This window comes from Apostichopus japonicus, chromosome 11 (assembly GCF_037975245.1).
Source record: "Apostichopus japonicus isolate 1M-3 chromosome 11, ASM3797524v1, whole genome shotgun sequence".
Taxonomy (NCBI): Eukaryota; Metazoa; Echinodermata; class Holothuroidea; order Aspidochirotida; family Stichopodidae; genus Apostichopus; species Apostichopus japonicus.
Window position 1 is genome coordinate 23,817,149 of NC_092571.1, and position 27,493 is coordinate 23,844,641.

General features: G+C 37.7%; 2 protein-coding genes and 1 pseudogene across 2 annotated transcripts; all 3 read right to left on the reverse strand.

Annotated features, from left to right (window-relative positions):
• Positions 1-8,942: 8,942 nt before the first annotated feature.
• Positions 8,943-14,483, reverse strand: LOC139975958 (uncharacterized). The gene has a single exon (XM_071984267.1). It carries the CDS (start codon positions 14,079-14,081, stop codon positions 11,865-11,867), a length of 2,217 nt encoding a protein of 738 aa, XP_071840368.1. The 5' UTR covers positions 14,082-14,483; the 3' UTR covers positions 8,943-11,864.
• A 2,668-nt stretch (positions 14,484-17,151) lies between these two features.
• LOC139976087 (alkaline phosphatase-like) lies at positions 17,152-27,213 on the reverse strand. Its single transcript, XM_071984523.1, has 9 exons — positions 27,058-27,213; positions 25,390-25,625; positions 23,457-23,634; positions 21,941-22,116; positions 21,393-21,600; positions 20,132-20,272; positions 19,569-19,760; positions 18,861-18,998; positions 17,152-17,590 (listed from the first exon to the last, which is right to left on the reverse strand). The coding sequence occupies exons 1-9, from the start codon at positions 27,134-27,136 to the stop codon at positions 17,319-17,321; spliced, it is 1,620 nt and encodes a 539-aa protein (XP_071840624.1). The 5' UTR covers positions 27,137-27,213; the 3' UTR covers positions 17,152-17,318.
• Positions 22,443-22,519, reverse strand: LOC139976575 (U2 spliceosomal RNA; annotated as a pseudogene).
• Positions 27,214-27,493: the final 280 nt, after the last annotated feature.

Here is a 27,493-nt window from a genome sequence, read left to right on the forward strand (position 1 = left end):
AATCGAGGAAAGGATAAAGCACCATCTTGTACTTAAGTTTCTTACCCTAAGTATTGTTACTTATGTGGAAGGGGTAGGGATTCCCCTTACAACCCTCCACGTAAATGACGGACATTAATCAACATTTGTTCCCCACCACCCCCCCCCCCTTCCCTCACCCCAATTGGAACTCTGCAGACTACCAGCCCGTTATTAAAGCTCGCTTCGTATGTTAGTATTTTCTCCATTTTTGGTTTCCCGAAAGGGAAAACTATGGAGTCACTCTTACCGACCTTGCAAAATTGGGAAGGGGACCGCGGATTGCAAAGTCGGCAATGACTATAACGTGGATCGGTAATTACTATAACGCGGATATATATTACGTTTATAGATTCGTTCAAAATGGCAGCATACAGAAACAATAAGCTCGAAGCCGAAATCAAAAGTGAATTACTCAGGTTACACATCTGGAGTCTATGCATACTGAGTCCTTCAATACCACTCTAATTTTTTGGCTAAGATCATGAGTAGTATCTGTTCCCTTTCGAGGGGAATGGTGATGCACACCCGACGATGATCACACAGTCACAGTCCCGATGCAAGGGGACTGGGGTTGAGCGCGGATTAGTCGTTCGGTAGCTTGGTTTTCGTGCCCAGTTTCTTTCCTGGGTGACTTTTCCTAAAAAGTACCTCTCATTGCCTTTCGGGAAACATCTCATACTCTAGTTATTGATCTCTCCAAGTTTCCAAAATTGTTGTTTAATTTGTGTAATTTTTATCTTATCCGCCGCAGTTTCTTAAATATATTTCCGCCATATCACTCCATGTTTTTTTTCTCTCTTATCAGTCCTAGTTGAAACTCTCAAGGACCGGAGATGAGATACTGAAAGGGACAGCGCGATCACTAGACAAAGTTTAAGAGAGCACGAACTGATGACTAATTATTATAGAAATTCATTTTAATCGAACGATAACAGCGTTTGACAACAGCAGAGTACACAACAACGTAAACTTGGATGAAATCTTACATAAAATCAACACATAATGCAAGAGAATATAGTGAAAACTAAACCGTTTCATTTAGTTAGTTTGCTGTAATACCTAGTGGAGTTTGGATTTGTTATGACTGGATTATGAAGCACTTCAGACTATATAATGCGTTTCCCATGGCAACGGAAAGTAAATCGAGCCTGAAGTGTGTGGAGCGTACTTTGCCCTCGTTCAATACTGTTTATGGGTGGGTTGTGAAAGTTTAACCGTGCTTTCGCGGTATGCAGTATTGCTGATTCCCTACGTTTTTTTCAGAGACATCTCTATGTAATACAGCTCTGGTATGTAGTAAGCATGGTGGTAATGTGCATATAGCCTACGTACATACAGTATAAGTATACGCTTTGAAAGCAGAGGAAGTCCTTTCGGTCTGGGTGGAAGTCTCCAACATTCAGTTGCAAAGAAAGAGGTACTGTATGATAATAATAGGCCTTTGCTAGATACCCTTAACAGCCCATACCTTTTGTTATATAGGTTATTCGTATCAGGGCCGCAACAAGATTGATTTTACAGGGATGCAGTAAGATGTTAAGCCGTCCGAGGGTCGACTGTTAACGTATAAGACATTTAATCAACGGTATGTAACCGTTGAAATGGCACTTCCCCGGCCTTGTAAGATGCAACCAAACATTCTTTGATATGAAATCTCAAGTCTTAAGAATTTACACTTCCGAAGAAGGGTAAATTAGAAATATTTTATTGATTCGTTAAAGTCACTTTGTAGGGGATAATATGAATTAACGTTTCTTTATATAAGCTCTGCTTTATTCATTGTTTTACATACGTAATTAAAGATGTAAAGCATGCTCGGATACATATACATATATATATATATATATATATATATATATATATATATATATATATATATATATAGGCCTATATATATATATAGGCCTATATATATAGGCCTATATATATATATATATATATATATATAGGCCTATATATATATATGTATATATATATATATATATAAAGGTAAGCCATATGGGTAATTAAGGTGTAAATTAATTTGTTAAGTTTGTATTATCATTGTTTGTTTTACATGCCAAAATGGGACCTATGGGGGAGGGGTGAACTTAGTAGGGTAGGCCGTGTAGGGGACTGTACCTCATAATTAAAACATTGGGGCTCTGATAAAGGGGCTAACAATGAAACTGGTAAGCCTGCATAAAACACATCAGAATTGTGAGTGAGTTCGATCACGTTCAACATGCTGGCCATGAAAACTCGTGCCTGTGTGATTGGATATGTCATAGATGAAAGTTCAAAGGTCAAATACCCCAGATCTTTGTTTTTAGCCATTATCTGACTGTCAGTATGTTGTAAAAAGTTATTAACCACAAGATATGTAGAGGATAATGGGACAAATATTTAAAATAGTACTTATGTGGTTCTTGAGGGTTAAGTTGATAGAGCAATGTAGGTCCGAGGTGATTTTGGCTCACATGTTATGCCTTGCAACAGTGATGATTAGATAATATCGTTTTCTACTAAACTTTAAGCTACGCTATACGTAAATCTTTTATAAATGGCATGTTTTCATTGATTTTATTTTACTCATAAAGGAACTATTCTGTGTGGACAGAGACCGACCTCATTATGATGTTCACCAAACACCGAAGCCTTTCAATAGGATTTATGGTCTTCATGTTATGTCACGTTCCTGTTATGTCTCCAATGGATGTCCCCGGTCCAACTTGCCGTACCTTAGATAAACATGTCGATGAAATAAATGACTGCTTTGATTACTTTCCAAATGATGAACAGATTAGATGTGTAAACTTATCTCACAATTCTTTAAAGGATCTTGCTACCAATTTAGCAAACTGTCTACCAAATCTTAACGAAATCGATTTAAGTTTCAATCAGTATCCTCAAGTTCCAACTCGAGCCCTCGCTGGTCTCGCTGATCTGCATTACTTGCAAATGGATAACAATTTGATCATTTCACTGGAAGGAGCCTTTCATAGATTGGGAAGCCTAACTAGAATATCCTTTGGATCAAATCAAATCGGGAAAATACCTACCGATATGTTTCGTGATCTTCGACAGTTGAAAGTAGCAGAATTTCCTAACAACAATATAACTGTCCTTTCTTGTTTGGGCGACATGAAGAACTTGACGATCTCCCAGATCGACTTGAGAAACAACAAGTTGACTGCTCTTAATTTGGACTGCATCATCAAGATAGAAAACGCCACGACAATATTTGGTAATGACTCTGTTATTCAGGTCAGTCGCAAGAGAAATAGCCCAATCGAATTCTTGATCAGTGGTAATCAAAACACGATTAGTTGTAAAAATGATATCACTTTGGACACCTCTTCTCTGGAGGCCATATCCATAAATATCTCCTGTCGATTCCAAAACGGTACTCATGGTAGAATTATGACTGGTTATGGTAAGGCTACTCAAAATTTGAAAGAAGCAAGTGATACTGCAGAAAAACAAAAAGGGTTTATCTGGCCTTTATCAATATCAATTATATTATTACTTATTGCAGCAGTGCTGTCTATCGGGCTTTTATTGCACCCCAATAATGATCCTGGCCGTGGTGCGAATTGAACATTGTTAGCGGCTAGCAATCATGGCGTTGCCAATCGTTGAACGCATACACCATGCCACCGATATAATCCGATATACCATGTAATCCGATTAACCACTTAATCCGATATTCGATGTAATCCGAAACACCGGCTAAAGGTCAATCAAGAGTACTATATAGGTTATAAGGCGATGTATATTTATCATTATTATATATAATTTAATGCTTGTTTCTATAAGTGTTTATGATTAAAGCGTATAGAGTTTTGCCGTTCATAGTAGTGCATGTATTATCCGTTTAATTTAATGCTTGTTTCTGAGTGTTTCTGATTATTGTGTATAGTTTTGTGCCTTTCGCTTTGTGCCTCTGACAATGTGTTATGCGTTCATTTTAACGTGTGATGGATCGAGTTGTTATGATTTCATGCCAATGCTCCATCTTGGGTGACTTTTCTTAATAAAAAAAGTATCAATTTAAGTTTATTTCTGATATCGATTGATCAAGCATATGTATGTTCAGAAGACTGATACTTCTTTTTAATTCTTTGTAATGTACTACTGTCATATTACTTTAAGTTTGTTTCCGGTTCACACTATCAACTATTAGTTTATATACAACGCGCATCTAACAAATGCAGACCAATTTTCTACTTCGCAAAGAATCTTTTGGAGAATTTTGGTTTATTCCGTTCTGTCATTCTAGGTCAAACATGCACTAACACAGTAACATCCTCCTCATTCTCCGTCAAAGTTGTTGTGCCGTTTCCTTTCTCTCGTCCTATTGTGTTGTGGGCATTTCTTTAGTGATGGCGGTCATAACAATTCATAATCATGGACGTGAGATATGAATCTAAGAGACTGACTTCGGCCAGCTTGCGGCTTTGATAAGCCAATGAGGCTTCTTCGCGAGTTCCTGCTTGCAGGGGGATCTACAAAAAAAAATACATACATACATACATACAATTTAAAGGGCCGCCTTGTTATCATTCCATGTCTTATTCCCCTACATAAGCCTACATTATGTCCTTCTAAAGAAACCCAAGTGCAACATTTAACTATGACTTCTACTTCACCCTTTCAATGATGCCATGTAATTATGCAAATTAAGTAAGAACCAACATGTATCGTTAGGGGAAAAGAATGGTCGAGTAGAACTTCGGGCATTACTCTTGAACGTAATTTAAATAGCATTTTTTAATGGGCTCTTGAAGCTGAGCTGTTAGCTTTTTTTTTTTTGTATCTTACTGTTAGATTGTTTTGTACTATGTATGGGTAGGTGATTACCTAAGTAGAATCTCCTAAAATGTTTACAATGTCAAATGTTCTACCACGAAGCCTGCTCTGTTTCTACAAATCCACACAAACCTAAGGGTATCTGTAACTTTTTGAACCATCACACCATAGATTTATGTTGTAGCAGTGCAAAAACGACATGATTCGAAAATCAATATAGGCCTATATACTGTCATCTTTAGGTCAATAAGGAACGAGTAATGGTCAGATAAGGCTAATAGCAGTAACACAATTTGAAATCAGATTTAATTCAACAGTGTCGAAAATGGGTTTTAAAGCTGTTGTTTGTTTATATAAGGTTTTATGGAGTCTTTCTTTGATCCAATATGTAATATTTATCAAACGTGCTCTTCAAAACATCAAACAATACGCCTGAGTTGTATCAATGGCGTCATGTGGTAGAGGCTTGATAATGCCTTTATGTAGATGTGGCGAACCATCTATCTATTCGGACCATCATATAATAGATTTGTGCTGAAGAAAGAGCGCCGCCTCCAAGCCGGTCGCTAATAGCGGATACCTTTATTGTAAGAGTGGCCAGACAAACGTATCAAAACTAGATTCGTTATGTTGCCAAGGTGCGTTTCGTTAGCTAATAGAGAAAATCGTTTATAGCAATGAGCAGGGTGAACTTTGAACCATCACACAGAAGATTAGCAAGATATCTCGAGTTTTTAAGTCGCTAATAGAGAAAATCGTCACGTAATAATGGTGAGAGGTCCGTCTTTGAGCCATCATACTTTAGATTTGTGCTGTAGAAAGGCGCCACCATCTAGCCGGTCCCTAATAGCGAATATCCTTATGTATGAGTGGCCAGCCAAACGTTTCAACAATAGATTCGTAATGTTGCTATTGTGCGTGTCGTTAGCTAATAGTAAAATCGTTAGTTACAATGGTCAACAATTGTCAAATATCTTTTATAATGATATTATTAGTAAAATTTTTCTATAATTGTTAAATACATAGGTCAAATATACATATTTACTAATTAGCCCCCAAAACAGCGTCTAGTTCGTCCCTTAAAGACGCAATATAATATACGTAATAATGCTCTCGAGCCTAATTGGGTTCGAAGGAACAAATGTGCGGCGATCGCATGTAACTCGCAGCTTTGAGACATTATCTACACGCCATAACTCGGTGAAGGCGTTTACATTATGAAGTTATGAACCATGAGAGTAATTTTCCATCCTTAAAGGTAAGTTAGTAATTTACAGTTGTATCTTGAACATTAAAGTACCTACAATGAAGTTTCTATTTGTGTTCTGGGGAACGCCATACGTGATAGTAATACCTGCACAATAAGATGAATATTTTTAAACTGATGTTAAAGCCGTTATGAACATGTCGAAAATAATATAGATACACCGATGTCGATATGAGTATATCGAAACATCGTAATGTCAATATGTTAGATGTAAATCAAAATAGATAAAAACTGTTTTCACATAATATAGGCCTACATATAACCTACGCATGGAACAAAGTTAAACATGTCGATTCGAATCTGTGGCTGAACACTCCAAAAGTGTTATATGTATGGCTATGTTGTACCTTCTGGACTGTCACCAGTTCTAAATATGTCGAAATCGAGGTAAGTGTAGGCCTACGGGACCGTGCGTACCGCTTTGCCGTAGCAACACTGTTCAACGGCATGCGATTCCACGTGTTTTCAGCCAACAGTAAATTAGGTCTATGATATGTTTTGATTACTCATATCGACTCAGTTTCCATATTTTTATTTTCTTCGACATGTTAATAACGGCTTTGATATACTCATATCAGTTTCGACATGATTTAGGCTATTGGCACTTTGGAATATATCTGGAACGCATGGCGCGCCTTACTGGTTTCATAATTTCATTTGGAACATAAAGGAGACTAGAATGATGAATTCAATGTTTTGATTTATAGCTGCCTGTTGATAATGAAGAACATACCAATATTAAACATGAAGAAAACCATAGGATAATTAAGTTAGTGCTATATTTTATAATTGGAGTGTTGGAGACAAACCATACACTTAAGTAAGATATAATTAATGTTGGATATACACCCCCGCCCCCCCCCCCCACACACACACACATTCATCCTCGCAAGTATATTATGCCCTTTACCTTCGCCGCACAGGTCAATAAGTAAGGTAATAGTGTCAGGATATAAGCAACACATTTTAGAGTGCTAGGTATGTTGGTGTACAATTCGGTATATTGGCCATATAAGTTAACGTACACTGACAATTAAACAGTGTATTGCGTTATGCCATGTCACTGTGAAGACAAGTTTGTACATGAAAAACACACCAGTGAGCTCTGAAAACATTGCTCGTTCACACCATATAGGCTATGAGAACACTCCGTAATTATTTCTTAGAGAAACAAACAAAAAATCCCTTTCAACTGATTGTTTATTTCTATCGTATAACTAAGATAATGGAGTTCGAGGGGTTAAGGGTAAAGTTCGTTTATATTATTTTCTTATTCCTTTCACAAATGCTTTAGAGTACAGTTAATGAGTCGCCAGGGAAACAGACGGTATGCAGCGATCCAATATCCCGACGGTATCGTGATAGATGATACGGAAAACGCTATACTGTTCTTTGCTGTGGAGAAACGATTATATGTCTTGTTGCTATGTCTTGCTATGTCTTGCTGTGTCTTGCTATGTCTTGCTATGTATTGTTATGTCGTGCTATGTCTTATACGTCCTTTTTTGTTTTTACAACTGGCCTTGAAAAGGGGAAGGAGGATTGAGAAAAGTAGATCAAACATTGACAAAACCCTAGACTGATTTCGATAATAGGAAACACTTAATTGGCTTTGAGTGTTAAATTCCAAAGACGATGGATCGTGTTACAACTCCCTGTACAGACAATGTTGTTTTTGTGCAAAGTTCATCGATTGTTGTGGAAAAAGAACTCTCAAAAGATTTTTTGTTTAACCTAATAGAACTTGTCAACAGGTTCACCTCAAATCAAAGGCTTATGCTCACCGAGCGTGGTAGGCAATATTAAACAAGCGTTACTCTAGTTGTTTGCCCATATCAGTGTATCAGGAGTTGTTATACTATATAATGAAACACCATGTACTGAGGCCAAGGGTTTTAAAGCGCCATTAATTAACAGATTTAGCTATAATCTACGCCTTGTCGGTTGGCCTTCACCAGTCAGTTGTTACCCATATCAGGAGCTCCACTATAGTAATAACGCAAATAAATTGCCAAAGATTATATTGGACAAAGGAAGATCAAACAAAGATCTGAGCCTGGTTGGTGATAATCGTTCGATTTGGTGAACCTTGGAGGTAAAAACAGAAGGAGCAGGACAGAATACGTCTCTTGTTTCAAGACCCAAGCGCCGTGATACTAATCACTGTACATTACATCTTATGGGACACATGGGACGAGAAGGGTACAAACTTGACGCGAATATGTTGAAAGGAATTTTAAGATTATAATGACTGGAAATGTGATGCTTTTATTTTAAAGGTATTCTTCTTCTTAATTAATCTATACAAGACAAAGCTCACGTAATACATCGCAACCAAGCATACCCCGGGCCTAACCCCCTCCTTCATAAAATCCTGAACCCGCCACTGTGTTAGTTGTGAGGCTCATGTGACTGTCTGTCCTTTATAAAGGCAGCTGAACGGTTTAAACTACGGAAAGAGGGTTGGCTTACTTAGTTTACATTTTGTAAGCAGCTAACGCAAGCGTATAAGAACTGATTGGTAGTAAGGGAAAAAACGTGTTTGACCTTAATCTCATAAGAGAAATTGGGTTCATCACACCCACGTTTTGACAAAAGGCCTTATATTTGGGGGCGGAGGCTTTCAAGTGAACAAGAAAACTTTGCTAACTGCATTGATGGAAACTTATTCAACAGAAAAGACACCTACGGTTCTCATTGGACTTAATTGTTCACACATTGTGTGACTCCGGTTGCCATGGTGAATGGAAACTACTTTCCACACTGAATCAATTGTTTGATTCCAACTGGTTGGCATCTAAGAGAGTAAAACGATATTATTATTAACAGAACAGACATGTGTATAAAATGCAAACTAGATCGGTAAATGTTCTAACTTTATTAAAGCATACCAGCGACCATACCTTAGTTGAAATAAGAATGTACTTGTATATGAAATTGTACAACAGTTTGAAAACTATAATATCTGATGAAAGGCTAAATACGCATATCCCTGCACTAGGAGAAAGTATATAAGGCTAAGTTACTAGATCAAGTGCTGTATATGAAACCGTAAGATTTGAATATGTATATAATTCTGACAAAAAAAAACACTAATGAAAGGCTGGCTAAGCATTTGCACGCACACCGCGATAGTGTAAGGCTAAGTTACAAGTAGAATGCTGTTTATATCCATATAAACAGTGGCATCATTCTGAGCCTGTGAAATATTCTGAAAATTGTCATATCTAATGAAAGGCTAACTAAGCATATCCCTTCACACCGAGATAGTGTTAGGCTAGGTTACAGTAGAATGCTGTTTAGATCCATAGAAACAGTGACATCATTCTGAGACTGTGAAATATTCTGAAAATGGTAATATTCTAATGAAGGCTAACTAAGCATATCCCTGCAAACTGCGATAGTGTAAGACTAAGATACAAGTATAGAATGCTGTTTATATCCCTATAAACACTAACATCATTCTGAGCCTGTGAAATATTCTGAAAATTGTAATATCTAATGAAAGGCTAACTAAGCATATCCCTGCACACTGCGATAGTGTAAGACTAAGTTACAAGTAGAATGCTGTTTATATCCCTATAAGCAGTGACATCATTCTGAGCGTGTAAAATATTCTGAAACCATATATATCTAATGAAAGGCTACATAAGCATATCCCTGCATACCGCTATAGTGTAAGGCTATAGGTTACAGTAGAATGCTGTTTATCCCTATAAACAGTGACATCATTCTGAGCATGTGAAATTTTTTGAAAAATGTAATATCTAATGAAAGGCTAACTAAGCATATGCCTACACACTGCGATAGTGTAAGGCTAAGTTAAAAGTAGAATGCTGTTTATATCCCTATAAACAGTGACATCATTCTGAGACTGTGAAATATTCTGAAAACTGTCATATCTAATGAAAGGCTACATAAACATATCCCTACACACTGCGATAGTGTAAGGCTAAGTTAAAAGTAGAATGCTGTTTATATCCCTATAAACAGTGACATCATTCTGAGCGTGTGAATATTCTAAAACCATATATATCTAATGAAAGGCTAACTATAAGCATATCCCTTCCACCGCGATAGCGTTATGCTACAGTAGGTTACAAGTAGAATGCTGTTTATATCCCTATAAACAGTGACATCATTCTGAGCCTGTGAAATATTCTGAAAACTGTCATAGCTAATGAAAGGCTACATAAGCATATCCCTGCACAACGCGATAGTGTAAGGCTAGGTTACAAGTAGAATGCTGTTTATATCCCTATAAACAGTGACATCATTCTGAGCCTGTGAAATATTCTGAAAACTGTCATATCTAATGAAAGGCTACATAAGCATATCCCTGCACACCGCGATAGCGTAAGGTCACATCTCTATAGAGTACTGTTCTCATCCCACCCAATTGTGACATCTGTGTCTATAAAATGTTCTGAAAACATTAACATAAAATGTTCTGAAAACATTAACATCTAATGAAAGGCTAAACAAGCAAAATCCTGTACACATCGTGACAGTATGAGGTATAAGTATATAAGTACTACGGTAGCTTATAATATCCATGTGAAGCGTGATATTGTAAAACCAAACAAACTGTAATGAGAACTATATATGAGGAAGCTGGATCATGAATACATATCGTAAGATAAAGAATTAAGAGAAAAATTCTGCTTTAATGACTAACTGAAATTGATAATGGTAATATGATAGGAAAGAATATCCCGGTTGGTGTTTGAAAATATAAAAAACATATGCATATAGGCCACGAATTAATTGATTTCAGTAGAGTAGGCTTCACACTGTTCATACGTGCAACATGAACATCTTAGAAGAAAAACTCGTAAGCCTCAAGAAAAGAATTACAAATTATATACAGCCTCACCAAAATAAAAAAAAATAAAAAATATTAAAAATTGAATACTAATAATATTCAAACTTGTAACCTATAAAGATCAAAACAATAATATCATAATGAAAATGAACACATAAACATATGAATACATGAAATATCCGTTTATACATGAAAAGAAAAAGTACAAATATTTCTCATATATTTATTGAAAGGGTCACACTGCAAGCGAATGGGAAGGGGGCATTTCAGTCTAATTAATGTGAATTAAAACTTGATATTCAAATAATACGCAACATTCTTTGAAGAAGTAGAACATGGAACACATTCTCATTCCTAAAAATAGCACATTTGTTTACATTAGTACAGTTAACTAAGGCACTTTTTATTATGAATACTTTTTCTAATGTACCTAAAATGGTGGAATGCGCTGGCACAGCATCTAAACTAATTATTTCCTCTTATTCTCTTTGTACCAGATCTTATCCTCATCCGTAGTTTTTTTCTTTAAAACATAGCACTATAACATATATACATCTACATCTGTAGCATTCCGATGTATAAACGTTTGATTTTTGTCAGGAGACATCGACGATAAATACAAATATTATAATGGAGTATAAGCTATTACAGAAGATGCGCGTTGATGACATCACATTACACCAACACTCACTGCGAATCATATCAGAACTTGGAGTAAAAAAAGGATTTGTTTGTTAAAATTATAGGGAGTGTATGGGGGGGTGGCACTGTAAAACAACATGCGGTACGTAGATAAGGTTCAGCTAACATCGGAACATTTTCTTTTCTATAAACCAGAGAAACATCCACCGTATAAGTACCCATGTTAGATTGCTTATCACCAGAAATCCCCTGAATATACCTAGTAACATACGGCGTTGCACAATGTCTCCCTCTATTTATGTAGCCTACAGTATACAACTAATACTGCAAAAAATCTTTCTCGAATTTACCATCGATTACGTAACAGTCCAAGTCAGTTTCTAGCTGTCGCCATTTACTGTCATCTAGGCATTCCGTCTTTCCCGGTGACCGCAGTACGAGGACTAGAACCGGTAGAACACCGGCTACTATTACCGTCGCAAAGAATTCAACCGTCGCGGGAATATCGCTAAAACCGTCGATTGTCTTAATGATTGAAAGACCCAATAAAACGAAAAGACCGATGAAAAAGAACTGGGCTAAGATTTTAAAAATCTCTGTTTTGATCGGTTGATACTTTTTTATCACTCTTTCAAATAAATCGACTTTGATGAATGGCACTCCTTGATCATTGGAGAAAACAAGTTTGTTAAAAGTAAGGTTTCCATCGGATGTTCCGGCAATGGTTTGTGTATCTTTCTGTATCCTTGCGTCTCTCGCCTCCGCAAGTTGGAAAACTCGATGAAGCAATGTACAATAGCTGTCGTAATATCCGGTTATCGCGTTGAGTAAAATACCGGCAAATAGAACACCGACCATCACATATTCTCCAACAGTCTCGGTATGAAGTAAAAAACCGACGAATGTAAATCCGATTAATTCTCCGATATAAACGAACACCGCGATTATCTTGAAAAACATGGAAATGGCCAACAGAACGATTCCAATACCGGTCAACACTTCACGTGCGTCGATATTGTTGCTATAACATTTTCGAAATAAAAATAGCAGAATATCCCCAAGCGGAATTGCGTAAAATGTCATACTAAATACAAAATATATGAATATGACAGGCAGAGCTATAAGGTACAGGATGGTAGTGATTGTTGTAGCGATCACTCCTGGTGCAAGGTGCCGCCCTAATAGCTTGTCGTGTAACCATACGTAAGGGGAACCGAAAAAGTAGGTATAAAGACCGCTGTTGACGATTCCAAAGCTACGAAACATCATAGCCTCAAAGAAGCCGTATATTCGGCGTTCTGGTATGGAATTATCGATTTCGACACTCTGAGGTATCTGCAATTCCTCCTCCAGTTCTACGAGGCAGAAATAGACGCGGTCAACTTCCTGTACTCTCATACGTTCAGTAAATTTATCGTAACTTTCGAAGGTAAATACAAGTATGGAGGCGATAGTTATGTAATAGGCAAACTCAATTAATAAGTGCAACCCGTAGATCTCGGCGTACGACAATACCCCTGCTTGGTCTATCACAGCCATTCGCCTGCCAAGTTGCCCAGTAGCTGCCCATGTTATGTACGGTATGTATGGGATTATCCCAAACAGGAGTATGATTACGATCCAGCGAAGTAGTCTAACCCACCTATTATCATTTCCAGAAAACATGACGTTGTACTTGAATCCGAGAGGAAGGTCAGCGTGTATAGCTATGGTATTTTCGTTGGTTTCTGCAATTGGCGGAGAGGGGCGTATCCTAACGAAGAATAAACCCGCGAGAGGTGAGTATAGGGCTAAAATAATACCGATGAAATATACACTGTAGATAAGACTACGGTACTTGGATAAAACTACCGGACTCTCACGTATCACATCGTTACCGATACTTGCCCAGCAGTCATATATAGTTGATGTCTGGAATAATATGTAGGATGAACCCGGAAGGAAGAAGCTTAATGTTTTGTCAAGTTCACTTTGAGTCAGTTGTCTCTCGATGCAAATTGAGAAATCGTCGGATTCTTGGGAAGCCATAGATGAGAAGGTAAAAATCATTTCCGCAAGTTCTTGCAAGACATCACTCTCGTTTCTGTCCTGGAAGCACTCTGGGTCCGTTTCAATCGTTACGGTTAGATCATCCACCCCTGGCAAGAGTGTACCCATACTCAACTGAATAAAGTCAAATGGAAGGGCAAGCAGTAGATTCCCTTTACCTCTGGCAGCAAACACCCATGTCAGCGGGTTTATAATATTAGTATCTTCTTCCAGGTAAGCGTTAGGGCCAGAAAAGGGCTCAGGGAACTTTAAATTTAAGTAGATGAAAAAGTTACCTTCTTCTAAGGTTTCGTTTAGGTTAGATATACTATCTTCGGAGACATTGAATGTACACATACCATCGCTGTATACAGAAGTAGTGACGGAGTCAAAATTGTCAACCTGCTGCGTCTTACAGGTTGACAACAACCCGAAGAAAATGATTGCGATGAAATATCCGAATTGACAAGATAAACAAGACACTCTACCGCCATGTGAAGCAGCCATCCTGACATGAACCGGGGAAAAAAAGTTGCGAGTAAACAATTATTGCACGGTGTACGGAAGTACCTCACTCAGCATACAGAGTTATAACTGCCCACGAAAGAACTCTAATATCAGGTGTATATTTGCTTCAAATGACAATTAATAAGTCGAATTGTCTTTATAGAGACATTTAACCACGCTGACAGGAACGAGTACATGAATAACGGACAGTACCGTACCTGTTTAATCCTGTTGACAAGACTCTCGCCTCAGCCTGGTGTGTATTCCAGAGTATACCCAACTCATATACGCCTATACACAATATGTCATACAGTGAGTACTACATACACAATGTACGTACGTGCTGTATATTTGCAATACAAAGGTGTTTCCACTACACGCAATAGGAACCATTTGGGTACCTGTGGAAGGGCTATAAATGACGTCATAATACAGGGGTGCGTGGGAATAGGTCAAAAGATCAGAGAGCCTCTTGAAGGCTGTATTGACATTTGTAAATGATATGTATAATGAGAAGTCGTGGGAAGTACAAAGTGTGGTATACCCATAGAAATTGTACTTCCCACGACTTCTCAATGAGCTGTATACAGCTCATTGGAGAGCTCATTTGGAGAGTTGATCTACTCATTATTTGAATAGGTTTGATAAGTGTAGTATGAGATTCTTGTCAGTATAGTATGTCGGTAAAAGAAGGTACTTTTCAACAAGCATAACTAGTTTAATCAATGTTAGTTTTCTATGGTACGGTTTACCTATGGAAACAACTTTGCTGTAATTTATGAGTTTGCTGCAAAATGTTAACGACATTTGATAACTAATATTTTTTTTGCAGCCAAAAAATGTTAAAATTCCTCACATATTAGATTCAATGAATTTGTCATTTTCGTGCTAAGTGTTAACATTTTATCTGAACAATTAATAACAGATTTAGTAACGTTTCCATATTTAGCTCTTGATATTACAATAGAATAATATTTGTTACGCTCATATTTGTATTTAGCAATTTGCTTATTACGAGTCATATAAACTATAAGGCGACAAACACGTGCAACAGTACACTGTACACTAACATCTAAAGTTATTGAAGGTGATTTTAATCCAGAAAGTTTGTCCCGATTTGTTACAGTCCAATGAAAACCAAAAATGAAAAACGAAAAACAAAATAAGTGCTACATATTAAATGGTTCAAATAGTCGTACCTGGTTTCAATGTAATCAATTTTAAAATATGTTAAATCGATGAAATGCTCCTGCAGGCCTTTTAATGTTATTATTGATTCTCTGTTGAATCAATTCTAATAACTCAATCAAAGCAGGTTCAATTAACTTCATATATGAACTACAGGATGGCATACAACATCATCAATGGAAACAACGTATATTATATCGTAAACAGTTTAATGGACTCCATAAAAGTCTTATGCTTTCATATTGGGTTTTAAAGATATGCTTTATTGGCTCCAATTATAGCACGCTATAGCTAGGAAAGTTTTGTGATTACGTAACTCGACCTGCCACGGTCGTAACTCGACCTCAGGCTCAACAATTAGCCTGCATAGCTTCTTAACACCATTATAGGCTCTTTGTGTAAACACTGTGTGGAAATGTGTTCATGTTTACAGTGTAGTTAATCATACAGCGTTCACACAAAGACCCTCATACAAGAACAAATATGTGGCAGGCGTTGCAGACTAATTGATAGAAAGAGGTCATTTTACGAAGACGGCAGGTCGATTATGTAATCTCAAGAAACTTTACCATTATAGCGTGCTATAGTTGTGGTCCATACAACATACCTTTAAGCTGCTTCTGAGATGTTAACGTAATAGAGACACAACCCCCACCGTCATCTTCAGTATGACAGAAACCTTTGTGTGGAACAACTCCCTGAAACAGCTAAGAAATATCTTGTTCCGTGTGAGAGATACCCTCGTTGTAAATTTGTCATAGTCATTCCACTCTATATATGATCTGACACCTGGTTACAAGCTCTTTGTTTTTCTTTTCATATTTTCAATGTGGAATATTAACTGTTTTTGACCCTGAAACCAACGTCATCATCTGGTCATGTAACCTACAGCTTTTTAGATTCATCATTTGCAAAACCCTTCTCCATTATAAAAAAATAAATATTCGAATAACTTAATACAAATTGAAGCACCGATGATGTCATATTTAGACTTGATCAAGTCTTCCGACATGCCTGTTGAGAAACATGAAATCTGTGATATCAAAATGGTTTACTTAGCTGTTTGGGGGACTTGTTCATGACAGTTAACTCTATCTCAAGCGATGATAATGTTTGGGTTCTGTGTCTAAAATACAGCCTAAACTGATAGTATATTAAGTGTTTATTTAGATAGTTGAACCAGCATGACAAGACGCAATTCATCATTGGATCGGATTCAGATGCATACCGGTATTCAACATCAGCGGCGGCACCAGCCAAGGCAATATGGGGGGGGGGGGGGACTAGGGGCAAGGCATCTTTTTGGGGTGTGTGGGATATAACATTGATATGTGGCAGGGGTCTAAGCGTGTGTCCTCTCCCCTTTGGGAATCTTTCTATACAAGGAAAGTGATTTAGACGCAAAATTGTGCTATCAGTTGACAATGCTGCACATTAATGCATTGCATTGGAAGCTGTTTCAAACACAAACGATTAGCCTAGTCATTCTATATCTTTTGGATAAGTAGCAGATCTGATTGATGAGAGGGCAACGGGGGGGGGCAAAGGGAAATCTGGAGAGCAATTAGCAAAATTAGCAAAATTCGCTCATGTTGATGGTTCATCAAGTTCATCTATAGTTAAATGTTGCAGAAAGATGACATTTCATTGGAAGTTTTAAACACAAGCTTGAATCTTGCTTCGAACTCGAAAAAGGAGTAGAATTCCAGTTTCCTATAATCAAAGGGCGTGGTGTGTATGTTTGTGGGGAGGGGGAGGGGAGAGTTAGTGGACGGAAAGGAAGAGGTGCGGTTGAGGAACGGACGAAGATGGATTGTGAAAATAACAGCAAAAAAAAATAGCAAAAAACCAAGGTGTTTAAGAGAACATGAAAAATATAAATTCAGTTATTTATGTCTTTATATATAATGATAATCTTTTGATGATACTGAGATTACAAAGATATAGATTCGCAATGTTATAGTTTCAAGCAAACAGTAATAATATAAGCAAATAACGAGGATGAAAAGGTGCAATATAACTGATATGGCCTTCCAAGAGTTGCGATGCTTACTGAATGAAAATCCTCTTGAGTATAATCAAAGCTAAAGCGAGATATGATATAACTTTTATGTTCCCCCCTCTGTTTGTACCATAAATACAATGGTCTTTATTTTCGCCTACACATGACGCATACTTCATCGCATGTGCTATATAACTTTGTTCTTGAACACCGTGAAAGAGGTGAGCCATGGGTCCAAGAGCATAAATCGCTACATCTTGTCCTCCGTGAGTTTCACTGTTTAAAGGTACGAGGGCGTCCTGGGCAAAAGATGGATCCTCTGAAGAGATAGAGAAACAAGACAAGACAAGAAAAGAAAAGACAAATAATTTCATATTGTCTTGATCTATACGGCCTATGATACGATGATGTGTCGTTATCCCTAACAGGACCAAAGAAAATTTACGACTAGAACAGGATTCGAACCAGTAACATCTTGGTTACAGGGCCAGCGCATCCCGTTCTAGTCGTTAATTTCTTTGTTCTTTTCCATTCTCTATAATTTCCCAGTCATGTTTTACGTTCTTCAGTTGCTAGTATCTAGTAGTGACAAAGACTTTCTTGACAACTTCAATAAAAATCGAAACTGTCCCAATGTTGACAAACAAACTACAGATTGCTGATGTGTTTTGCGAAACTTTTTAAGAACGACCTGGAATGTTTCAAACTTTTTACAAGAAATATTTTCGACTCGATAGTGAAAAAATCTTCTACACACATGAGGAGGCTGTGACTCAGGCGAGCTGATATATGTCGAGTTGTTTACCACTGACTTCAAACGTGTATCAGTCTCAAGGGCGTAGGAACCGGGGGGGCGGGGGCGCCAGCCCCCCCCCCCAGTGAAAAATGTGGAGGGGCGGAAGTATCATTCCGCCCCCCCCCCCCGCTTCGCAAGTCAGAAAACCCCTTTTTCATATCCAAATGAGAACAAAAATCTCATTTGGAGCACCAAATTGCATCTAAGGCCAGGTGAAAATACAAAATTAAGTTTACAAAATGGAGTGGGTGTTGAAGTGGGCTATACTGCACCAAATTTCATCTGAGGCCACCTGGAAATGCAAGAAAATCCAAAGGGGAGGGGGACACCCCCTCCCTTAGACCCCTCCCCAGGCCTGCCATCAGTCTTCAGCCCCCCCCCCCCCCCCACTCAAAAGTACCTTCCTACGCCACTGATCAGTCTTATATCTGACTTATGTACTTTAGGTAACTATATCTCAAGTCTGACTTACGTTTGACCTATGTATTGCTATTGACTAATTCTGAATGCTCAACAGACCTCAACATATGAAATGTATGATGTCGACACCGTGTCAAGAAACAGGGCGACTCGAATCTATATCAAATCAAATACACGAGTTAGATTGAAAAGTTGGCTTACCAGTAGGGCCGCCGTAATTATAGACTACTGTTTTTAAAGTGGCCCATAGCTTTTCAAGGGTTAGGCATGACAAATTTTCTAACATTTTTGCTGACAATTTTGTTGGGGTGACAGATATTTGATGCGGGGGGGGGAGGGGCTATCCGTCTCTCCGCCGGTGGCTAATGCTTACCAGTATCTACATCGGTTAAGTTTGATCTTTTCCCGGTTTCATGGAAGGATTGGTTCACTCTTCTAAATCCATAGCCATTCATGTAACCAAGAGTCGTATACGGAAGATCATCCGATCCTTTGATTCCATCAACCAGGCCTGAATTTATCAAGAAAAGTAGGAAAGGAAGAAAAAGAGTGGGCGTTGTTCCTGAGCGGGGTTGTAGGGGTGTGTAGTGGTAAAATGTTATGAATTTATTTGAGTAGTCATCGTGTGAAGTCATCATGTAGCGACAGTAAATGGATACTGGACAGAATGACGCTATTATTGCCGTATTTCAACTAGAGGTTTTTTTTCTTCTATGGCGAATATTTTTGTCTTGCTTCTGCCCGCGTTATTTTGTTGATCGAAAGAAATAGGATGAGAAGGTTCCTCAAGTATCTGGGAATATAGAGCAAGTGGCTGATGAACCGGAGGTTGATCAGCGGGGCGATGTGCTAAAACGATATCTATTTTGGCAAGTTAGATAGATGGGAAAGTACATAATTTCAGATGATGAAAATGATTTTTGCGGGTAGGGGACCATACACGTTCCCTTGAATCATATAGAATACACATACATTCATATTTATGTGTCCTTGTTGGTACTGTTTGGATGAAACAGCTAAATGTGTTAGAAATTCATAGGTATAATAAAGGAAAATGTTCATATATACATCGTGAGCCTACCAAGGATTGGGTTTCCTCTTGAGGGGTATCCGGCCATAGACATCACGTGACCATGATCAGCGGTGACGATAACCAACGTGTCATCTGTATCGACAAGTTCCAAGGCTCTTTTCACGGCCTCATCAAAAGCCAATGTCTCTGTGAGGGCGCTGTGTGCAATACCGTTGTGATGACCATGGTCGATACGACCAGCTAGAAAAGGAAATTAGAACGATCGTATGGGAATTTCATGGTATGAATAAATAATAAACAGTTTTGGGTAACCTAATAGACCACAGGTAATGTGTGTTCGCGTCTTGTGACGTCAGATTCAGATTGGACCGTGATGTGACTGGTATATGATGACGCGACATTCAGCTTGTTTGTTTACTGAATCGCTTTCTTTTCACCCCCCCCCCACCCTCCCCCTCACCCTTCCGCCATGTAACTGATGGTAAGCACTTACATTCTACCGAGAGAGAAAAAAAAACATCTTGGTCTTTACTGAGTATCTGAATCGCTCGCCCCCCCCCCCCTCTCCCCACCCCCCGCCTTCCACCATGTTACTGGTGGTAACTACTTACATTCTACCAAGAGAAAGAAACCATCGTCATCTTTACTGAGTATCTGGATCGCTTTCTCTGTCATCTCGGCGATAGAGGGCTCCCCTGCCCCGTCACTAGCCCTGTTCTTCTCGTACTGCATGTGACTTCTATCAAATAATCCTGTCGAAAAAATCAGCTAATATTAGCATGACATTTTAATATAATAAATCATATTGAAGCATTTCTTTTCTTCATCAGAAAAAACATCACCATAACCATAATCATAGTTAACGGGTACCCATAAATTACGTAAGCCATATTTGAAATTAATTTTTTGTTATAATCCTGTGCTATCAAACTACAGTATGTGGTGGGCATGCTAACTGAGGTCCAAGGTCACGCGGTGAAAGGTCAAATATATACCTTCAGTCGAAATTTATGTCAAAGCACCCCTGATTGTCTTCAAACTTCGAAGGAAGGTGCCCGAGATGGGAACTTGTGATGAGAAAACACTCCGAACGAAAGGTCAATAGGTCAAATTAATCAAAGAATAGTATCACAATATGTTCTTACCATGGTAACTGAAGTCAACGAAATGTTAAATAATGATGTCGAGTGAAGAAAATGTGATCTTGGGCCTATAACGGCAAGGGGTAACATTTAATTACGACTTCACAGCTGTAATGGGTATTCCAAGTACCATACAAACTATTATATACGTATCATGGTAACTGATGTCAAAGGTCAAATGTAATAATGTGATTATAAATGTAAAGGTCTCCTTAACCAGTCGACCAATAACCTCCTAATTGGATAGGAAGGTCTTGAAAACCTTCGGAATGAAGGTCAGATGTCAAAGGTCGAATGAAGCAAAACAGTGACTTTTTGCTCTGAATACAAAGTCAAACATTGGATAAAGTTGCAACCTGCACAAGTTAAGTATTATCAAAGTACATAATTACCATGGCGACTGAGGTCAAAGCTCAAGGTGTAAAAGGAGTGTATGAATTATGGTTGTGGCAATTTTGTAGGCCATTCATAATCATTTGTTCAGTGAATGCTTTTTGCGATGAGATATATACGCAACTCCGTAGATTCCTCTATTATTTCATGTTGGAATAATTTGAGTTGTTATGTCTAAATTCATTGTTCCTGTTACGATTTCGATGTCATTATTTTTCATTGACCAGTTTTTTATTTCCCTTTAAAGGATTGGTACGATACCCACAAAGCGAAAGGATTCAATACAATATCGATACGAATTTAAACTTGACCCCAGCTGCGAATGACCCTAACTGACCTAGTAGAGCATCCGTCACTTCCGGGTCAATAGCATTGAAGTCATCAAGTTTCCAGACATACTCTGCGTTTAGATCAGCGGAGATTCTAGCCTCTAGCCATTCATCCGTCAAGTTTCTACCATCTTGTCTAGAACCGGTTGCATCCGGGTATTCTGGGTCGGCTGACGTCACTGGAATGAAGTTTCTTCTTCCTCCACCCATCGCCACCTGATGGTCAATAACAAAGTAACCAAAGAAATAATAAGTAAGAAAAAAACACTGAAGAGTAAAAGAAGTGTAATTGTTGTAAGGCGCGCACACGTAAGAATTAGCGCACACGTAAGCGCGTAAGCGCGCACGTATATAAGTGCGCACACTTAAGCATTACTAGAAATACATATAGTAAGTTATTGCATTCGATTGATGTAACATGGCATATTGCTGATACCTTTAATCCTGGATCGTTTACCTGAAGTAGGTGAATGAGGGCGCAATGCTAAAATGATACCAAATTTTGTAAGCTAGGTTGTTAACAGTGCTATGTAGAATGGAGAGGGTAAGAAAGTACCTTTAATCCCAAATCGAAGTCGATCAGTTGAGCAGCGATGTCAATGCAGCCGTTTTCTTTGGCCTCGTCGGGAAGATTTACGTCACTTTCCCAATTTCTGCTAGCGGAATGAGCATAGCCTGCTGCCGGAGTAGCGTGAGTTAACCTTGTCGTAGTCACAATACCGGTTGATTTGCCTATCATGGTAACCCAAATAACGGATAAATGCTTTTTTTCATTTTCATATATGTTCTCTCCTTGGTGATTTGTAGTTAATTAATATTAAAAGTGATCATAAATTAAGAAAGGTGCATTAGTTGTTTAGTGTACCAAATCGTCAGTCAAAGCCTTGCTCCGTCTGTGCCATTGTATGTGAATAATGTGAACGATTATCAATTTGAAGATACTTTTTTAAGGAAAAGTTGCCCAGGAAAGAACCTGGGCACGAAAACCAAACTACCAAACGACTGATCCGCTCTCAGCCCCAATCCCCTTGCATCGGGACTGTGACTGTGTGATCATCGTCAGGTGTGCATCACCATTCCCCTCGAAAGGGAACAGATATTACACATGATCTTAGCCAAAAGGCCGAGAAGCGATTACCAATTTGAATATGTTACGTGAAACTAGCGTCTGTGTTCTTGCCAGGAAGGGTAGAGCTTTGGTTAAACATAGCTAATACAAGTAGAACGACGTTTGATATCTTCTAATAGCTGGTTATTTCTTTCGCTATGAACGGGAACATGTTCTTTCAATTTGAAACGGTGCTATTGACTACATGAAAGGAGTACTAAGGAAGAGGAAGTAGGGGTCACCTGGAAGTAGGTCAATAGAGGGGGAATTCTGAAAACGTTACCAATTTGGGTAAATTAAACTTCATTTGTCGTATGGAAACAGTTAAGAGAGGAGTGACGTAACTAACCAATAACCCCAGATAACCTTAATAACTCTAATAACAAATAACCTTACATACGTAAGTTGACGATGACAAGTGGTGAGATGTGAAATATGGCTATGAAAACTGGCAGCTACTGTATATAACAGAGAGATTCATTTGTTTATTCTGGGGTCAGGGAGTGGGATAGGCTCATCACTGGTCTCATGCTCCAGTGCCATAATACAACAGACATACAGACAGATAGATAGACAGACAGATAGACAAACTGTTAAGAAGTGGCAGCAGACCATTTTAATAATAATACGTAATACTTATATAGCACCTCCCAGAAATCATGAAGCGCTGTACAATAAAAAATAAGTAAAAAGGAGCATAAACAGTTAAACCAGGTTAAGAAGTATAATGACAGTTTAAAAACAGCTAAAAAGGTACGTCTTCAAATCTGTCTTATAAAAAGGTTAAGATTAGGTGTTCTACGGATGTTTGTTTTGCATTTCTGTTAACTAAGTTTTCCTCACATCACTTTGTCTTTATTTATTCTCATCTCGTTTCATGTGCACTTTTGATAAGTTAGTATACCTTTACCATCCCAACTACTTAGTTTTACTCAAATGCCGCCCTCCTTATAATAAAACTTACCCGCTGTGATTGCGTCATCCAAAATAGTGGAGAGTTTCTCCGCTGTTGCTTCGGAAGAGCAGTCAGATGGTATGATATTGTCATCGTATCCGAGAACGCCAAGTTTAGTTTTAACTCCGGAAAGAAATGCTGTCGCTGTACCGGCAGAGTCGGCAACTTGAGAGTTCGTGTTATAGGTCTTATAAAGAAAACGAAAACAAAATAAATGTAAATTTCTCTCATAAATGGCACGAATCAGTCTTGATCATTGTACATTTATTTTAATCTTCATGTGAGATTGGAACACATTTTTCGATATGGCTTATACTCCAAAAACAACTTATGAAAGGCAATTTTTTTATGTTTTTATTTATTTAATTGACGTGATCAACATGGTTATTTTGATTAGTACGAATACTGTCTTTGCTTCGAATATTGTAATTCATTTTTTTTTGTATAGAACTGATTAGCAGGACTACAATGATTCAATTGATTAGTAAACATTAGTATAATTATTAATTGTATAATTCATAGTATTGTTTCATTATTATTTTGATATGTTCATTTTGCATGTGATTGTATAAATACCTACACGTATAGGAACTATGACAGAGAGATTCGCACCCACCCCAACCCACCCCACCCCCACCTGCACCCCACTTAAAAAAGTGTTAAACAGAATATTTCTTCTCCTCGTTTGATTTTTCCTTCAAATGTCAACAGAAAATCGTAGGTTATGATATCACATGCCAACATATCGATGCAACACAAATTTATACATTTTAGACAAGGTACTTTTTAAGAAAAGTCACCCAGGAAAGAACCTGGGCACGAAAAACCAAACAACCGAACGACTGATCCGCTCTCAACGCCAGTCCCCTTGCATCGGGACTGCGACTGTGTGATCATCGTCGGGTGTATATCACCATTCCCCTCGAAAGGGAACAGATACTACACATGATCTTAGCCAAAAGGCCGAAAAGCAAGGTAGCAATTCGGAGATAAACATAATGACATTTTTTATGTCCCATATGGTCCACAGTAGCATCTACAAAATATAGATTTATGTCGGGGGGATTACCACCATGGTGGTAAAAATATTATATTTGTTGTATTTATTGCGATTAGCTGGCTATATATGCACATTATGGTTAACATATTAACATGAATATGCATAAATTTAAGTACCAGTGTGAGTACCATGAATAATAGGATTAACACCTGTTGTTTTGATTATCATAAGTTATGCACTCTTTGTGTTGAATATGATTAATATAGATAGTATGATCATATGATAATTAACATATATCTAATTATTAGGTATCTTTGCAATGGATGGAGAGAATATTATAAGTGATTATGATGTTAAATTTTGTTTTAAAGAACATTAAATCTGTAATATTTCCCGTATGGAATAATGTTTTTTCTTAGCTGTTTGGACAATCTGTTCCTTATACACCACAATTATCACCATCTCATATACCAATACTGGTGATTGAGTGTGTGTCTCCTACAGTGGCGTGTGCAAAGGGGCGGGGCAGGAGGCATGCCCTACCCTCGTCGATCGGGGAATTGTTTAATCGGGTGATTTTTTGTTTGTTTTTAGAGTATTAATTATCACAATATTGCATTTGTACCTAATTACAGTCCTAATTTATAGTCTAAATATTCTTCAGAATGCATGATATTTTTCTGTGGTAGCTGACTACCTGCAAAACCCTACATGGAAGTCGGCTTTAACTACCCCAAGACCACACCATTCCTTTAACAAATTCTTTATTCGCCTCTGACCCCTTCAATATCGGTTCAACCGTTACCAAAATCAGTCGGAATTAGACTTTGCCGCCCTGGACACCTCATTTACCCCCCCCCCCCCCCTCATTTACCCCTTGAAATCCTCAGTGCACGCCACTGGTCTTCTATATATACTGTGTTTAAAAATTCTTTAACAAACCTTTGAGAGGGCGACGTGCGGGAATGTCTCCCACATCAGACAGCCTTCTTCGCCAGTTTTCCCAACAAGTTGTCCTTTGTATATTCTACTGGCAGTGGATGTATGGATATCGAGACCGTCACCCAAAAATAAAATTACATTTTTCGCTTTGTTTTCGTTCAAATTATTATTCAAGGCGTTATTCAGTGCAATTTTCCCCAGGTTCCTCCAGTGCTCTGCTGGCTGGGTAAGTACAACTACAAAAAGAAAGAATACATTTTAGAATCTCAGTATCAGAAATTCCTTTGTTCCTTTGTTTTAGCTTAATTAGATCAGTGGAAAAGTGTGTTAAATTTGTATAAAAGGTTTTAAATTATAGTCGACGGCGAGATCAAATTGATCTAAACTTAGGTTCCGAATTTTGCCAATGACATGTGACTAGCTAATAAACGCGTCACGGTATAGTGTTACAATAAAAGCATTTTATGTTTGTGCAAAACTGTAGGAACGTCTTTTGAATTTTTTTTGTTTAAACAGTAAAAAAAAATATTTGGAAGGTTTTCAGAATATTGTCATGTAATTTTTTTCTAAAAATTTTCAATTTTTTTGAAAATAATAATAATAATAACAAAGAAAGAGGGAGGGTTGGGGGATATCGATGATCTTTAAAGAATGATTTCATAATTTATATATATATATATATATATATATATATATATATACACACACATATATATATATATATATATATATATATATATATATATATATATAAGTGGCTTTTAATTTCAGTGACAGATGTTCTGATGTAAGGCGAAAACTCAATAGAAAAAAACAAACTTTCGTGGCCTCGAGTAACATAACAGTTTCCAACGTATTTCAAGCTCCCTGGATTCTCTGTTGTTTATATGAAGTTTAAAAGAGAAATCATGTTTGTTTGCTGTTGCTATACAATTAATAAAAACTGCTAATTAACAGTACCGTTTAGGTTTGCACTGAGGAGACGATGTCATCATGAAATTTAGCCTTAAAGGACCATTTCAAGAAATTTTGTATAACTTGTTTAAAGATGAATATCTTGCAAAAAAAACTTGAAGCTACTCTGTATTCTTATTTGTTCTTGGATTATGACATATTCAAGTATCAAGTATACAACCATATATGGCGATCTATACAAAGGGCATATAGTTGCGTTTGCCTTTTGTTTTGCGTTTATGTTTCAGATAAGCTTCAGGCGTCAGCAAATGATTTCGGGTGACCGCATTTACCAAGAATCAGGGATGCTACCATATTTTATATACTCTGGGGGTTAAAATGCGTCAAAAGCCAGGGTCGGTCCCCGGGACAATTTTGCCACCGGGTCCATATTTTGCACTCTTTATTTTCCTTGAAGTATAAATATTATGAAACTGAGAATACATTATTCCTGTATCTCCTATTTTCCCGGGCCCTCGCTTTGTGTTCTTGTGCCTCTTCCGGTTTGACCCCTGAATCAGGGTCTTTAGCTTCCTGACCAACCCCTCCCTCCCAGAAGTTGAAGTGATATTACACTATTGATCAATAATAAAATGATCTCCCGGCAGGAACTCTCCCATCAAAGAGAGATTCATCTATCAAACTCGGAATTAAAAGTTGATAACTTACATTTGTTATAAAGACAGTGTAAATCAAAGAGATGTATTTACTTACAAGATGGTAGGAACAAAATCAATAAAATGTATCGTCGTAAATATTTGAAAGAATTCCAAAAGGAAGTATTTTCTTCCATCTTCTTTTTTTGGTGTTAGTACCTGGATCCTTCAACTATAAGTGTCAAGGGTTTTTACTACCGTGTCTCAGTGAATAAACTTTCATCAAAGAATAAACTAATTGACTTTGGTCTTGTTATGGAAAGCTTGTTTACATAACTTCATTCTTAGCCACGGTCGGTTGAACATATTCTATTCCAGTTGAAATGGGGTTGCCAAGCAACCTCCCCAATTCACGAGTTATGAGACGTCCTCTTAACGGTATCATAGAAGTAAGATGTATGCTAATCCCTCTACAGACACCTTACCTAGCATGCAGAGTACTTTAACTCAGGAATTTAATTTTGATTACGCCTCCGAACTTACGTAACGAAAAA

Coding starts and splice junctions, on each gene's coding strand:
- LOC139976087 (XM_071984523.1), bottom strand. CDS start 27,136: ATGGAAGAAAATACTTCCTTTTGGAATTCTTTCAAATATTTACGACGA. Junction 22,117..23,456: donor GGATGACGCAATCACAGCGG/GTAAGTTTTATT, acceptor TTACCATGATAG/GCAAATCAACCGGTATTGTG. Junction 17,591..18,860: donor CTTAACCGATGTAGATACTG/GTAAGCATTAGC, acceptor CTATCTCTTCAG/AGGATCCATCTTTTGCCCAG.
- LOC139975958 (XM_071984267.1), bottom strand. CDS start 14,081: ATGGCTGCTTCACATGGCGGTAGAGTGTCTTGTTTATCTTGTCAATTC.